Source organism: Magnolia sinica, chromosome 4, assembly GCF_029962835.1.
Source record: "Magnolia sinica isolate HGM2019 chromosome 4, MsV1, whole genome shotgun sequence".
Lineage (NCBI taxonomy): Eukaryota > Viridiplantae > Streptophyta > Magnoliopsida > Magnoliales > Magnoliaceae > Magnolia > Magnolia sinica.
In genome coordinates, this window is record NC_080576.1 from 29,629,240 (window position 1) to 29,645,192 (window position 15,953).

General features: G+C 40.8%; 1 protein-coding gene across 7 annotated transcripts in view; it reads left to right on the plus strand.

The window, feature by feature from the left end:
• Window positions 1–15,953, plus strand: part of LOC131242933 (ENHANCER OF AG-4 protein 2-like) — a 99,516-nt gene that overhangs the window by 51,667 nt on the left and 31,896 nt on the right. For 3 of the 7 annotated variants that reach the window (XR_009169767.1, XM_058241914.1, XM_058241915.1), the window contains exons 8-11: window positions 5,987–6,569; window positions 6,646–7,219; window positions 7,343–7,435; window positions 7,520–7,600. Coding sequence is in view for 3 of the 7 variants with exons in the window: in XM_058241914.1 (XP_058097897.1) it covers window positions 5,987–6,569; window positions 6,646–7,219; window positions 7,343–7,435; window positions 7,520–7,587 (1,318 nt within the window). In the remaining 4 variants the exon portion in view is untranslated. Of the gene's footprint in view, window positions 1–5,986; window positions 6,570–6,645; window positions 7,220–7,342; window positions 7,436–7,519; window positions 7,601–7,717; window positions 8,030–15,953 lie in introns of those variants that run through there. The other 4 variants (XR_009169769.1, XR_009169770.1, XR_009169768.1 and 1 more) reach the window with 3 other exon arrangements.

Below are 15,953 nucleotides of genomic sequence, written 5' to 3' on the forward strand. Positions count from 1 at the left end.
GTGTGATGGAAGCCCGCCTCTCCAAAGTGAGACCTAGGCCTTGGTCGGCCAGGGGAGATCTTCAATCCCTTCAAGTTTGACGACGATTCGACGTAAGGTCGAGGCGTAGTACTCGGCCGAAATTTCAGCCCTCCTACAGGTTCAGATTTTGGAAACTGGCTGTAGGGGGATGAATAGCTGCAAAAGCTGAGAAATTCAAAACAATAATGATGATAGAAGATGAGCGATATGGATGGAAGAGGGTAGGGGCGGATGGGGATAGATATGGCTTCGCACCATGGTATTTAACCCTTCGAAGAAGGGAGGGCTTTGCACCCACTTTTAAATTCTTCTACAACTCACGAAGAGAGCAGAAAAATAAAGCAGGAATTTTTATTAAACTTGAATGAATGAAAAGAAGGGGTGCCTATTTATAGGGAAAACCCTATACCCCAAAAACTCGCACCATATGCGCAACTTATTACTTGGCGATGAAGTAAACTAAAATAAAAACCAAACAAAGAAATTTAAAGCGTTCACGATGTTCTAAATAATAACAATAAGCAAGACCTAAAACATGAAATTAATCCGACGAGTGGGCCACGATCATGAGATCCCATGATGGACTTTTCTTGACTATCGGGCCCACTTTTTTTGAACCAAAACTTGTCTCCTAGCTAGAGGCCCTCCCTGGACGTTGTCATCGAGCCAAATCGATGGTGGGGTCCTGCGTACGTACGTGCGTAAGGGTGGTGGTGTGCGTGCGCGTGTGCGCATGATGTCCCCATCAATTCTCTTCGGCTGCGAAGATTTCGCCACTGGCGAAATAAAACTCCTGAACCGATCCAGGATGTCAGGATGAAGTCTCTTAAGCTCCTCAGTGAGCCACATGCTGTCTGAAGCTGAGCATGACTTCCATTTAACCAGTTACTTCTGAAACCCGCAGTCCAACGTGGATATTATCTAATGGTCCAGAATATCCTCTATTTCCTCTCTAGGTGTGGGAAGGGTAGTTATGTGAGGTAGAGGCTAAGAAAATGGGTCAGGAATGGTAGGTATGAGACGTAGTAGCTGGGAAGATGGGTCAGGACGGGTAGGTATGGGAGGTAGAGGCTGAGAAAATGGGTCGGGACGGGTAGGTATGGGAGGTAGAAGTTGGAAAAATGGGTCGGGAGGAGTAGGTATGGGACGTAGTAGCTGAGAGGATGGATCGGGACGGATAGGTATGAGAGGTAGAGGTTAGGAAAATGGGTCGGGTGGGGGCCATGGATCAAGGGAAAGGTCTGATGAATCAGGATGGTGAAGCGAAAGGTTGGACAATGCGTCAATGACCCCTTGAAATGCAACTAGATCCTCCACATTGAATGTGGAACTAATTCCCATGGAGGGTGGAAGATTTGCCACATACGCATTGAGACTGTTTCGTTTAATAATTTTGATGGGTCCAATGCTACGCGCGTGTAATTTACGAACGGACCCTGGTGGATACCACTTGGGCCTGATGCAGACCATCACAGAGTCCCTTACATTGAATTCCTTAAAACATTTATACTGGTCTACAGAAAATTTGTAATGTTCATTACTAGTAGTGATCTTCTGTCTGATTTCTTGATGTCATGAATGAATGTGATGCAGAAAAGACTCTGTAGGCTCTAACGGCCTATGGGACAGTGACATAGGGACAAGATCAATAGGTTTCTCAGGTTTATAACCAGTAACGACTTCATAAGGACTGAGACTTATGGACCTATCGACAGAACTATTAAACGCAAACTTGGCTATAGGTATTACGGTATCCCATGTTCTGGTGTGCTTTATATCCCTCTTAGGGGGAAACTCATCCGGTAGATCATCAGGAAAGACATCATGAAACTCATCCACTACAAGAATGGCCTCAGTAGGCAACCCTACACTAGCCTCAGTAGACCTCTGGTGCACTCTCTCTAGCCACGAGGCCGCACATGTTGTACCCTTCAAAATTATGGTCTTGATGTCCCTCATGGGGTGGGGGTACGGGTGCACGCCCATGATTGATTCCTTGGCCACCTCCATTCATTGGTCTATCCTCCTGGCCACCTGCCTGAGATTGACCATCTTTCCTAATGGTGGGGTTTGTCTTGAGGGAGACCTCTATTTGGTAAAGGTGTTGATTTATGTCTTGTTCTAAACGCTTACCCCAAGACGCGATCTGCTGGGACAGCTTGTTTTGTGACTCTAATAGTTGTTCCATGTTTAGTGTAGGGTGCTAGCCAAAACTATGACCCGTACGTGTTGGACGTACAACTTGCAACTCCACCTAAGGACTTTCTACGATGACTATTTGGGACTAAATATTCTATGAGACTCTATATGAGGGAAACTACACAGTGCTACTAAAATCCAACAATATAGTTGTCAAAATAAAGGAATAACAGAAAGTTATCGCAATGTAAATTGGTAACTTCCTGCTAACAAAAATTTCAGCAACTAATATCAGGGACTATGGACTCCTAAAAGCTACATATGATGAGCTGAATGCATGATAGACTCAAACAAACTAATCCTAAACATGTAATGTATTCCCCTATAAGAACCCTAAGCTCTGATACCAAATTTGATGCAGGACATGAAATTTAAGTATGAGATGTAAGAATTCAGGCTTAGATCATACCAATTCAGAAACAATTACACAAATTCCACATCCCACATGACAATCCAAATCATTCAATTAAAAAGGAGAATTTATACGGGTCCAGGCTGACACAGGCTAGAATGGGACCAAAAAAAATTATAAACTAAACGATGTCAAAGGGAAATAGAAATCAACCACACATGCATAAAAATCAGTCCCTAATCCAAGGGATTCCCCAATTTCAATTCAAGAAAGCTTAGGGTGAAAAAAAAAGGGACAAATAAATTAGGGCTAATGCAAACTAAGGGTAGGGTTTAGGAAATAGGAATGAAAAGAGGAAAACCTGATCCGGAGAAAGCTCCTGCGTGCAGATGGTGGCCCGAGGCTGACGCACTTGCCCGGGTGGGCTGGCCACAACTGTGATAGAAGCCCGCCTCCCCAAAGTGAGACCTAGGCCTTGGTCGGCTAGGGGAGACCTCCAATCCCTTTAAGTTTGACGACGATCTGACGTAAGGTCGATGCGTAGTGTTCGGCCGAAATTTCAGCCCTCCTACAGGTCCAGATTTTGGAAACTGGCTGTAGGGGGATGAATAGCTGCAAAAGCTGAAAAATTCAAAGCAATAATGATGATAAAAGATGAGAGATATGGATGGAAGAGGATAGGGGCAGATGGGGATAGATGTGGCTTCGCACCACGGTATTTAACCCTTCGAAGAAGGGAGTGCTTCGCACCCACTTTTGAATTCTTCCACAACTCACGAAGAGGGTAGAAAAATAAAGCAGGAATTTTTATTAAACTTGAATAAATGAAAAGAATTACAAGGGGTGCCTATTTATATGGAAAACCCCATACCTCAAAAACTCACGCCATGTGCGCAACTTATTACTTGGCGATGAAGTAAATTAAACTAAAAACCAAACAAAGAAATCTAAAGCGTTCACGATGTTCAAAATAATAACAATAAGCAAAACCTAAAATATGAAATCCATCCGACAAGTGGGCCACGATCATGAGATCCCATGATGGACTTTTCTTGACTATCGGGCCCACTTTTTTTGAACCAAAACTTGTCTCCTAGTTAGGAGGCCCTCCCTGGACGTCGTCATCGAGCCAGATCAATGGTGGGGTCCTCCTTCTGCGTACATACGTGTGTAGGGGTGGTAGTGTCCGTGCGCGTGTGCGCATGATGTCCCCATCAAAGTCCTAAATCATGGTTATCATATGCATGTGATATAACACCCAAAGTGTGGGCCCCACCATGTTGTATATGCAACATGAGGTCCGTCCATCTGGTAAGCCTGTAAATTTCAGACTACGAGGCCATAAATCAGCCCGATCAACAACTCAGGGACATAAAATATATGGGTGGCGCCATCTCCAATGTTCACTATGGGGTCTGCGTGAGCTCTAGAGTGGGCTGATTTTGGCCTCAGGGCGTATCATGGAGTGTCTCATTTGATGGACGGAGTAGATATCATGCATACAAGAAGGTGGGCTCGAGGGTTGGGTTTTGTACCCCTGGTGTAGAACAAGTGTTGTAATTGTACAGAGAATCCTTACACATATCCCATCCACATTTCCATTCACAAACTACATTCCTCTTGCACCTTCATTGCAACTAACCATGACTCTCATCTCTTGGTAGTTTGAAACTCTCTATTTCTCTTAAAACCACTCTCAATTGTCTTTTGTTTTTTTATTTTTGTCTCATCGTCGAGCTTTCCAATTTTTATATTTTGGATCATATTACCATCGGAGGTCTGATGGCCAAAATGGCATATATTACTGGTTGGTATCTTTGGTGCTGAAACCTTGCATGGATGGCCTACCTATTAGCACAAGGTTCCAATTTTAATATTTCCGATAATAAGTATTTTGGTTTTTTATGTTTCTTTTATCATGAATGATATCTCTAATAGGATATTATGTTTTGCTTCCTGATCGAACAATCCAAACCCTTCTATAAGTAGACTGCCCACTGATTCTTAGGAAGAAAATAAGGCAATGGTCCACGTTTAACAGAACTTGGGCCAAATATTGAATCCCTGTTGTATTCCAATATGGGTGGTAATTCTTGGGTTGTGTCCAATGCTTGAATTGATGATTAAGTCATGGCAGTGTCATAGAAAATATATAACATGAACTTATAACCAGTGCCTCTCTTTCTCGTGGGCATCAATCATGGGTCCAACTAGTCCCATCATGTGGTGTGTGTGGAAAGAAAGGTTGGGAGGATTTTTTTATTTTATTTTTATTTTTTCATAATAAGATCTCATCTTATGAGGCTATTAAGAGTAGAGTTGCCTCCTTGATGGCAGATTTGGCTACAGCGAGATCAGAATTTTAAAGTGTTTTGCAGTGGAGATTGTTCGGGAGTGGATAAGAGTGGTGACAGGGCGACTGAGTGACAATGGATGCCTAGCTTTCATTTGCGCCTCTGCCCTCTAGGATTTGTTTTTGGTTTCGGTATGTTTGGGAGTCCTCTTCCCCAAGGTGGCTGTGTTTGAGTGACGAGAGGGTTGCTCACTTGCTCTGCCTCTGGAAGCTTACCATTGTTTGTCGTTTTTCTCTTGTTTTGTTCTCGTTTTTCTTTGTTTATTCAATAAAGTAGTGGTTATTGTTAAAATAAAAAAGATTTACTGAAAACACCATTCAACTTAGAACTTCTAAAACATTCTAAACCCACAGAAGTTAATTCCTAAGAAAAAAAAAAAAAAAAACTTTATAAACCATAATGTTTGAAAGCGAGTCTTGTTTTCAGGAATATTGTAGTAGGGCCCACAGCTGGAGTCTTTGGGATCCACATCCTCATCATGTGCTTCTTGTGATCGCCCCTGCTTTAGTACTTGGTCTCAATGTAACATACACCCAAGGATGCGTGCATGCAAATGTGTAGGCACCTATAAAAGTGAGACTTTACATGTATATGACATGCATGCCCATGCTAGTTCATGTCATGCACACACTTTGTAGGGTCTCAATGACATGGTTTTTTGTTACTTGGACACACATTCCTGCTAACACATCCCAATTTTGGTAACTCAAGATTTGGACCCTTTTTTCTAGTGCTGAGCAGCATCAGAATGCATAAAATCATTACTGTTCATAGCTTATCGAGTTAACTTCCCAATGAGCCTGAAATCACGTGATTCAGCTAAAACTCAAGGGATTTGTGTCTGAATTATGGACGGTACAAGGCTGTGATGGGAATTGGGTATTTTAATAATTACCAGAAGATTTTTTTTTTTTTTTTCCATATATAGCAGATTTTATAAGCTACAGTTTCTTGGAACGATGGATTCAAGTGTGTTACATATTCCTCTTTTTTTTTTTCTTTTTTTTTTTTTGAAAGAAACATATTGTTAACTTTTGTTTTTTGTTTTTTTTTTTTCCAGCAATGTGACATTTCAGTTGTCTGGATTTTTATCTTCTCATGTATTTGAAGATGAAGAAGATCTTCCTATCAGCATATGCAAGGTGGTTACTGGTAAGGAATTGGCAGTGGGTGCTGCCAGTGCTATGGAAGAGCCAGAAACATGTCCAGTTACTCCAGGTGATAGGCACCACCACATTCTAGAGGAGGTTGATGGAGAGCTTGAAATGGAAGATGTGTCTGCAACCTCTAAAGATGAGCGAGTCACGGTTGGGAATAGCTTCTTCAAACCTGAAACTTACCAACCTTGTTCAGATAGAACATTGGAGTCAGCATCGAGCAATCTCACTGAGCTACCATCTCCGTTGCTGGGTTCTCCCCCATTACCTTTAGATTCTCCGCCTCCATTACCACCATTTCCTCCTTCACCGCCCCCACCACCTCCACCATTTTCTCCATCACCACCTCCATCCCCACTACCATCTCTTGTGCCTCCACCACCACTTCCACCTCCATTACTCACACATCCACCGCCATTAGGACCTTCTTCACCGCCATTTGTACATCAATCATCTCTGTCTCAAGAATATTGTAGGACCCCCAATGTGAGTCTCTTGGCTATTCGATTGTTGTTACGTTCATAAATTTAAATGTTATAACCTCTACTTATTTTTGGTACAGGGAAACCAAATTCTCCAAATTGCTGGAAATGCACCTCTCCAGGGCCATGTCAATGCTGCCCTGAAAAGTGAAATGGTTCCACAACAGCCTCCTTGCTTCACGGTGATGGGAATCTCCCATACACAAGATGGGTCTAGCTTTGGTTCCTCAAAATCATCTGAATTTGCACATAATGACATGTATTTAACCCCACAAGCTTCCCATCCCAACCAGCAGTTGCAACTGGGTTGCGCATCTTTCCCACAGAGACCTTACCATCCTCTTCCTGCACAGAAACCATCCGGTCATTTCTCATATGTGAGGCCTGCCATTCAACAAGTGCAGCAGTCATTGCATCCTCAACATGTCCAGCAGCCATTGCATCCTCAACACGTGCTGCAGTCATTGCATCCTCAACATGTGCAGCAGCCATTGCATCCTTACTCTCTAGTGTCCCATCCCAATGGACAGAGGCAATATGCTACTGACAAACTGTGGAGGGTGCATCCTAACAACTTTTATCCAGATAATCAGCATGGTGTTTGGATGGCCGGAGGGAGGACACCATGTTCTGGGACACCTTTGGTCCCGGAAGGTGTGTGGTCTTTTTTGTTCTCTGCTAATTGAACACCATAAATCTCCAGAATTATTCATACAAATGAAATGAATAAGTCTTCCATTTGACCCAAGACACTTAACATAAAATTTTGCATGGCAGTATTCTTTCAGTCACCTGCGGAAAAACCGTGCACTAATCCCATGGGTTTTCAACCTGTACATAATTCTCTAGCATCCAGAGCTTCAATTCCAGGTGAAATTGAATTGCGAAAAAAAAAAAGCTTGGTGCTTGAGCTTACCAGATATAATTAATGGCTTGGTGCTTGTTTTTCTCCAGCCCATGGTGTTGCCCAGATGGTTCCATGCAGACCAGACGTCTCTGATAACTGCTGGAGACCAGCATAAGAATCGTTCCGAGGTATCGGAGTTTTATTGAATGGTTATGTTTATGTTCTTACTGAAATATCAACTGTTGCTGCACAACCCTAAATTGTTGGAGTATTGAATCCATCTTTCGTTAATATTGCTACTTCAGGCATGCAGTATGAGATTGCACGGGACTACTTATGCTTCTTCAGAAGGTCCTCATCTTCTGGCTGACTCCCAAATATCCCAGTTTCACTAAAACTCGGTGTTGAGAACTCGCAGAAACTCTTGACAGGACTGTATATTTTAATTTTTTCCTGACAACTGCATCCCTGCAGACTTATCCACTGCTGAGTGTAAACCATGCTTTTGACCCAAAAAGAAAATCTGGTTGTAACTTTTGTGACAGAACTCAGATGTAATATAGCTTTGCCTTTGTTAAACTTGATTCGTTATACAATCCAAAAGAAATTTATCGCAAGCTACTAAAGTTTAATTTGGATGTTGGAGTGTGGATTCTAGCGTGTGGATGCTCTTGTGATGTGCTTATGTATATGTATATACATGTATATGTATGTATACATATTTCTACGAGGGGAGCCTATATGACTATCTTGCGCTGTACTAAGGTGCAAATTAGCTGTATTTGGCACATGGATAATCCAATCTTCAATCTGGATTGTCCATTTAGTCTAACTCTTTCTGTTGGCATGGGAGCCAAATCACAACTATTGGATATCCTAGCTGCCCATTCTATGGCTTGCAAAAAAGGACCGCCTGGAAGAATTATAACAGAAAATGTCTGGTCAAATGTCTGGACATACCATCTGCGGACCCCACAGTCAATTGCATAATCTCAAGAATTACTTGATCCGATGATCTCCACCATCTGATTGGTGTCTTGGTTAATGGGTGATTGTAACGAAGGGGCCATTGTTTGGATGGTAGGATGATCAGATCAGTTGATTCTGAATCTGCGGTCAAGTAGAAAGGACAGAACTATATTGATGGTCCAGATCTGTGGCTATTACAAGGAGTGTACGCCATGTGTCCATGACAACTCAGATGCATCTAAATTCAATGCAAAAAACTAGTTGTATAGGATCATTTTCTTGTTACTCACATCTGCACATCAATTCACATGCATAATATATAAATATCTGTGGCTGTGGGTGAATAAGAAAGTATCAGTTGCTAAAAACTCATATCTAGATTAGCTATCAAGCACTCAACTCTCCGTACATGCAGCAAACATGTTCAAGATCTGGACTGTTTATATGATTAGACCCACCATTGGTGGAGCATACCCCAAAAGTCATAGTACTAGAACAATCCTAACTGCTGATTGGACAACTTATGAGAATTACAATTGAGTCATTAGAATAAAACTCTACCGTCAACCTTTGATGGGAAAAACTGTTCTGCGGCTAGCTCTTATTGGCATGATTTTTACTGGGGTCCATACACAGTAGGCATAATGAATGAACAGTCTGGATCGCATACATGTATGCCATGTATTTCAATATTGAGTGGTCGATATCCTTTAGCACCGTGTTCTGTCCCTCTATATGTTCATGGATAGAAGCAGGGAGCAGTGTTCTTTCCCTCTATATGTTCATGGATGGAAGCAGGATAAAAATGAGTTTCAGAAACCAAAAACGGACCTTCATTATGACATTCATGGCTACAAGTAGGATAAATATGACTTTGGTCTCTCTCTCTCTCTCTCTGCTAATTGAAGAAATTTCCATACCATTCTATGTTGCTATCAATTTTTTGGCCCATCATTCTGCCTTTATTCCCAAGAGTTCAGCTTCGTACAAGCAGACAGTTTCTTACACAAGCTTTCAGTTTTCAATCCTCTTTCAAAAACAATTTACTTAACACATATAAACAGTGCACACCAATGTTTTGTGAATACCGACTTAAGCTGCAAGACTTGAGTTACTGTTTGCAGAAGTTCAGATATGGGGTAGACCCAATCCAATTCAGATTGCACTTGGTTTACCCACTATTATCTGGGTTTGCAGCTGTATTGCCCTTGGTTTGGATCTGATTCAGCTAATAAGCTTGTATGGTCTGGATCATTGTATATTTCCAATATGTTGATATATATCTTGATATTTTGCCACAATTTTATAGAACTATAATATTGGGAAAGGTCCCAATTCTTTCAAAATATCACCAGAATCCTTATAGCATCATCATATTTTTCCCCAAATGTAATTTTTTGCATTTTCTACTTCCATTTTTTGGAACACCCAAAATTCTGGTATTTTCTTCAAATCTCATATGCACCCTTCCACTCCCAACAACAACCCACCCAATCCCATCTCCTTAGTTAGCATCTGCTTATTTTTCTCTTTCTTTTTCCATTTTTATTATATTTTATTTTCTGGAAGATCTTCCTGAATCACCCAATAGCTGGGACAAGACTATGCTGCTGATGGTGATGATCTTTCTGAGTATATACCCTAATAATTTAAGATCCATCTGAGATATTACCCTATTTGACATATTTCCATGAAGAAGATTTGTCACTAGGGTTGGGCTTGGTGGTTTGATCAATTCCTACTCACCTTGTAATTATAGCTTAGTTTGTTTTTTATTTAGGTTGCATAAATATATCTTCTTGGAAGTTCTATTTTTGACCAAAATTTATATCTTATTCATGATTATGATATTCTCTTACTGTTTTTTCTTTAATAACAACTGAATTTATTAGAAGAGAAGGCAATAAAACAACAATGCGAGGTGATGAGAAATCATCTCAAGCATAACAAAATGAAGGAGAAAGAAAGCAAAAGAAACCAAAGCTAGGGGCTTCCCTGCTCAAAGACGTTCCAGTCTCCTAGAATCTTGGTGAAGGATAACCCTCTAAATTCCGGATTAGAAGTGGCCCAACTAACCAATACATAGATAATCTTCCTTTTTAGTGGATCTACCAAGATTTCCTTCCCCTCAAGTATTCTGCCATTTCTTTCCTTCCATAAGCTCTGCATAATTGCGAGAGGAGGCAGTTTCCAAATGTCTACTCTTTCATCGAATGGGCATTTCTTCCAAGTTCCAACTTGCAACTGAATGCTTGATGGATTCACAAACAACCCAAGATTTACCAAAGAACTGAAGAAGTTTAGACGTCTAAAGCTACGGCATAGTGCATGAAGAGACGTTCGACTGATTCTTGTCCCTTTTTACACATTATGCACATGTTTGGGACGGCGAAGTTCCTCTTCTTGAGATTGTATACAAATACAATGATGAGTTTGTTCGCCGTGGAAATCCAAAAAAAAAAAAAAACCGCTTGAACTCTTGGTGGACCAGAGGATTTACAAACCACATGTAGCGGGGATCAAGGACCATCTCAAGTCAACATCAAAAGAAGACAAGACGTGGGAGTGATCTTACCATTGTTCGTCCACCTCCAGATTTTCTCATGCATTGTCATCAAAATGATAATTATAAAGCTTCCCCAGGAGGCTATAGGACCTGGATGACTCGTTATGTTCACACCAAAGAGTCACATTTCAGGACATTTGGCCCTAATGCAGTCAGTTTTTTTATTTTCTGTTAGGAAAACCATTATGCTCTGATTGCTCAAGATCCTTGTTTTTTAACAATGATTCCTTCCCTTATATGGTCTTTGCAATTGCCTTAGACCCTTGGAGGTTTAAGTTTTCGAGGAATTGTTAGTCAACGGCTTACTGGCAAGAGAAAAGGGTTCCTTGGAAATGGCAAGCATATGTTTTATTTATTTATTTATTTATCAATAATGAAAATGATTTTAGGAAAAGCACGAGATTCGACTAGCCATTAAGGCAATGGATAATGCAACTCTATGAGGAGACAAGTGTAGGACATGCCCTCCTTATCAAGCAATCTGTAATAGAAGTTTTCAAAACATGATTAAACTCTTCCAACAAGGAATCTAAATGATTGATGATTTCGTTAATGATGAAGACACACTCTTTGCAGGATTATGTTCTGAAAGGGTAAATATTGTGGAGGCTTCCACTCATTGCAGAATTATGGTTGATGTGGTTTGAATGCTATGACTGATGCTTCCGAAATTGTCATCGCAGTCAGGATGAAGTGTTTAGGATAGCTAAATTGGATGTTATATCCTGGGCTAGGATCCTTAATCCGTTTTATTCTTTTTCCTTGTAGTTATTATTATTATTCCTTTTGGTCTTTTTTGTAGTTAAAGATGAAGACACACTTCCATGGAGGTGGGGCTTTCCTTGAAACCTAGGCCAAAAATTTCTGGAATCACCTTGATAATAAGGGACCGAGAACTGTGCTTTGAAGAGAGACACCCCTTCTTTTACAGCCATAAGCTCTACATAACCAGCATCACTGACACTGGATGGAACTGGAGAAGTTGACTTAATCTTACCGAGATGATCTCTCGTAAGTTTGCCATCAAACTGCCACTGATGTTCATTTCCCACCAACCATTTAGCTGTGGGGACCATGAAGGAGATGACTAAGGCTTCAAAGGCTAGCTTTGAATTACTGCTTTCCAATTACCTCGAAGATCAGTGATTGACACCCCTTTGAATTCTTTGGTCACACTACCCAATTTGTAAGAAAACATTTAATGTTCTCGGTCACTGAAGGGATAGGATAAGCTCAATCATCAAAGATTCTTCCATTTCTTACTTGCAAATGCTCCACATGATTGTATTGGGCAGGGCCCTCCAAACCACCTTTCCTTCCATGTATAAACATGCCACTAGATCATCAATGAAGATCTTCGTCACAAAAGAAGGGGGGCACACAATTTGGAAGAGATTACAAAAGGCGCCACCCCCCACACCTTTTTTTTTTTTTTCCTTAAAGCCACTTTTTATTGGAGGAAAAGGCAGTTAGCAGATTTCACCTCTTGGTGGCACACAACGATACATTGGGAAGGATTAAACCCATCTTCTGTAAAGTGCCCACAGTGAGAATTTTGTTGGCTGTTCCAGTCCAACAAAAGGCTTTGACAGAGGGAGTACAAGAACCATTTTTTTCCCCCTTTCTTCTTCTTTTGTTTTAGGTGTTTGGGGGTTGGAATTTGCAGGTATGTCACTTTGTAGAATGCTTTTGCTGCCATGAGGTGTTGGGGCCTGGATGTGATTATCCACGAAGTTCCCAGGGAGATGAATGTTGTCAAGAACTTTAAGGCGGCTTTTAAACTCCTCCATCTCAAAGTCCTGCAGATCCTTCTAAGGGGCGCAAACTGCGTAACCCATGCTTATCATATTCAATCTTTGACAAGGATATTTCCTGTCGAGATTTGATAGGGTGGGAAAATGCGCATGATTTCACCTACCCAAAGGTCCTTAAATCTTAATCTCTCTAGAGCCAATCACAATTCTAAACCCTTTGTGAACAATCTCAGAATGATAATAACATGTTTTGAGGTGGTTTTGGAGTTATAGGTCAATATAAGTAAAAATGAGTTATTGGGAGTGGGTCCTTCAAAAGAAGTAGATGACTTTGCGAGCCTTGTTGGATGTAGGGCGGGCTCTTTTCCTTCATCATATCTTGGTCTTCCTCGTTGTATAGGCAAATTGGTGTGGGACAAAGTGATAGAACAAATTGAAAGAAAACTGTCAAGTTGGAAGGGTAGGTATCGTTCTATAGGGGGAAGGTTAACTCTAATTAAGGTGACAATGTTCAATCTTCCAGTTTACTTTGTCTACTTTTATCTTTTTTAAAAAAAGAGTCTACTTTTAAATGTCCAAAGTCAATTTTCGCCAAACCGGGGAAAATTAGGTTGGTTTTTATATGGAAAGGAAGGAAAACATAAATTTCATCTAATGAAGTGGGATGATGTGTGCAAACTAGTGGATCGACGGGAAATGGATTTGGTGGTTTGGTGTGGAAGAGGGTATCCTCTTTCACAACAAACCTCCAAATGCACTTGCCGAATAATACTATTTTCATTTCTCCTAAACACCTTAGACCGACTCCCCCTTTCCTCCCACTTCATAAGATGAAATTTGTGCTTTACTACCACCCCCTTCCACAAGAAATCCCACCTAATTTTTCCAACTCATCCAACACTTCCTTCGGACACTTGAAGGTGGATATGAAATAGATTGGTAGATTATACATTGCTGCCTTGATTAATGTTAGCCTTCCTCCCAAAAGATAAGTGTCTACTTTTCCAACTTGATAGCTTCATTTCAAATCCCTCTATTACTTTATCCCATGAATGTATAGTCGGCTTACCAATACATAATGGGAAGTCATGGTATGTAGATGGAAAAGAACCCTCCCTACACCTAAATATCCTAGCAAAGATGCCTACCTCTTCCCTTGATACACCCACCCCCAATAATTCTCCTTTACTAATATTCACCTTTAACCCCAATACCACCTCAAAACATACTATTATCATTCGAAGATTATCTACTTTTGTTAGTTGGTCTTGCACAAAAGCAATGTCTCATCCACATACTGTAAGTGTGATATCTAAAACTGTAAGTTGTTTACCCTAAATCCATTCTCTAATCCCGCCACTACTCCTTTATCAATCATCCTGCTCAAAGACTCCATTAATAACACAAACAAATATGATGAAAGTAGATCCCCTTGTCCGTAACCCTCTCGAAGCTGAAGAGTAGCTATTTGGAGAGTTATTTACCAAAATTGAAAATTTTGCTAATTTAATGCAAGTACGAATCCAAGACCGCCACTTCTCAATCAGCCCATCATATAATCAATGAAATTCCAATCCACATGATCATAAGCTTTTTTAATATTCAATTTGCAAATAAACCTCCTTTATGGCTTTCTATTGCAAGAATATATATGCATTCATGAGCTATCGACGCACTGTCCACTATCCGCCTCCCTTCTTCAAATGCCCCTTAAGCCTTAGAAACCACTTCACCGATAACCGCTCAAAATTTGGAAGCCAACATTTTTGCTAACATCTTATAAGAACCCCCCGAATAAACTTGCAAGCCTAGAATCCCTCAAGCCTTCCACCCCTTCTTTTTTCAGAATTAGAACAATAAACCTAGTCCCTGACTCCACTGGTAGAAGACCCTTTCATAAAATTCATTTATATAATCGATTACATCCAACTTTACCAATTGCCAAAAGTTCTGATAAAATGTAATTATGAAAACCATCCGGACCAAGGGCTTTATCACTCCCAACTTCAGAAATTGCTTCCTCTATTTCCTTTTATGAAAAAGCTTTTTCTAACATATCCACTAACTCCCCAGAAATAGAACCAAAGGAAGATTATTGAGTGTAGGTGATGAGGACATCACGTCGCTTACACCTTACATACGTATCAAATGAGGAGGTGGGTTGCACCGATTTCCCCGTGGCTAGGCGAGTACCTGTGATCGTGCTGAAGACCCCATGTGCATGTGCGAGCATCTCAAAGACCCCACACTGGGAAGATGCACATGGGTTGCTTTATGGAGTGATCCAGACAGTTGGATCGGAGGGACGCAATGATCGGGCCATTGGATCGCATGGATTACATGTTCGGGCCATTGGTCGTTGATCATCCACATCAGTTTAGACTTTATCATCTTTTAGGATTTAGTTTTTTATTGTTTTATATTTGGACACATTATGAGTGTTTTGGTTGATTTTATTTAAACTAGGATTATTTTTGTTAAGATTCATAAGACAAGGAGATTATTATAATTTTTGAAACTTCTTAGATCTATTAAAATAGGGGGGCGTGTGACCTCTCTCCCATTGGATTTTGTGATTAAAAAAAAAAAGAGAAACTTTTGCTTTCTTCTCCCATCTTCATGTGATTTGAAGATACTTCCATGCGATTTGGAAGGAAGATTGATGTGAGGCTAATCTTCATCAATGGAGGTGCGAGGTCTCCATCTATCCCCACACCATCTTCTCTTTTCTCCCCCATCCAGGTATTTTCTTCAAGTTCTTTATCCTCTCCATCCCAGATCTTCGTCTTCTCCCAGACCCTACTTTCCCATACCCATCCACAATCCAAACCCTAATCGACTTAAACACATCCTCCCACGCCACACGTGTGACCGTACGGGCACACGTGTGAATCCCACTTGCCCCTTTTGGTTTCCCACCACCATTATATCAAAACCCTTTTCTTCTATCCCCGAAACCCTAAACCTAAACCTAAATTTCCTACTTTCCCAAATTACCAAAACCTTAATTTTCATCCTAGGTTGTATTAGGTTCTCTATTTTGGAATAGACTATACCCTATGCTAATTGGATGTCCCTACATCCATTAGATCATAGTTTCTTTTTATTTAATGATCTTATATTACGATGTTGGTAGCTTAACCTAAGATTATGCATCCGGGTGGTAGACTCCCAGCAGTTTCAATGCCGGGTCAAGGGTTCGAGTACCCACCAGTGGTGAAATCCCACGGTGTGCGTGTGTGGGGTGTGTGC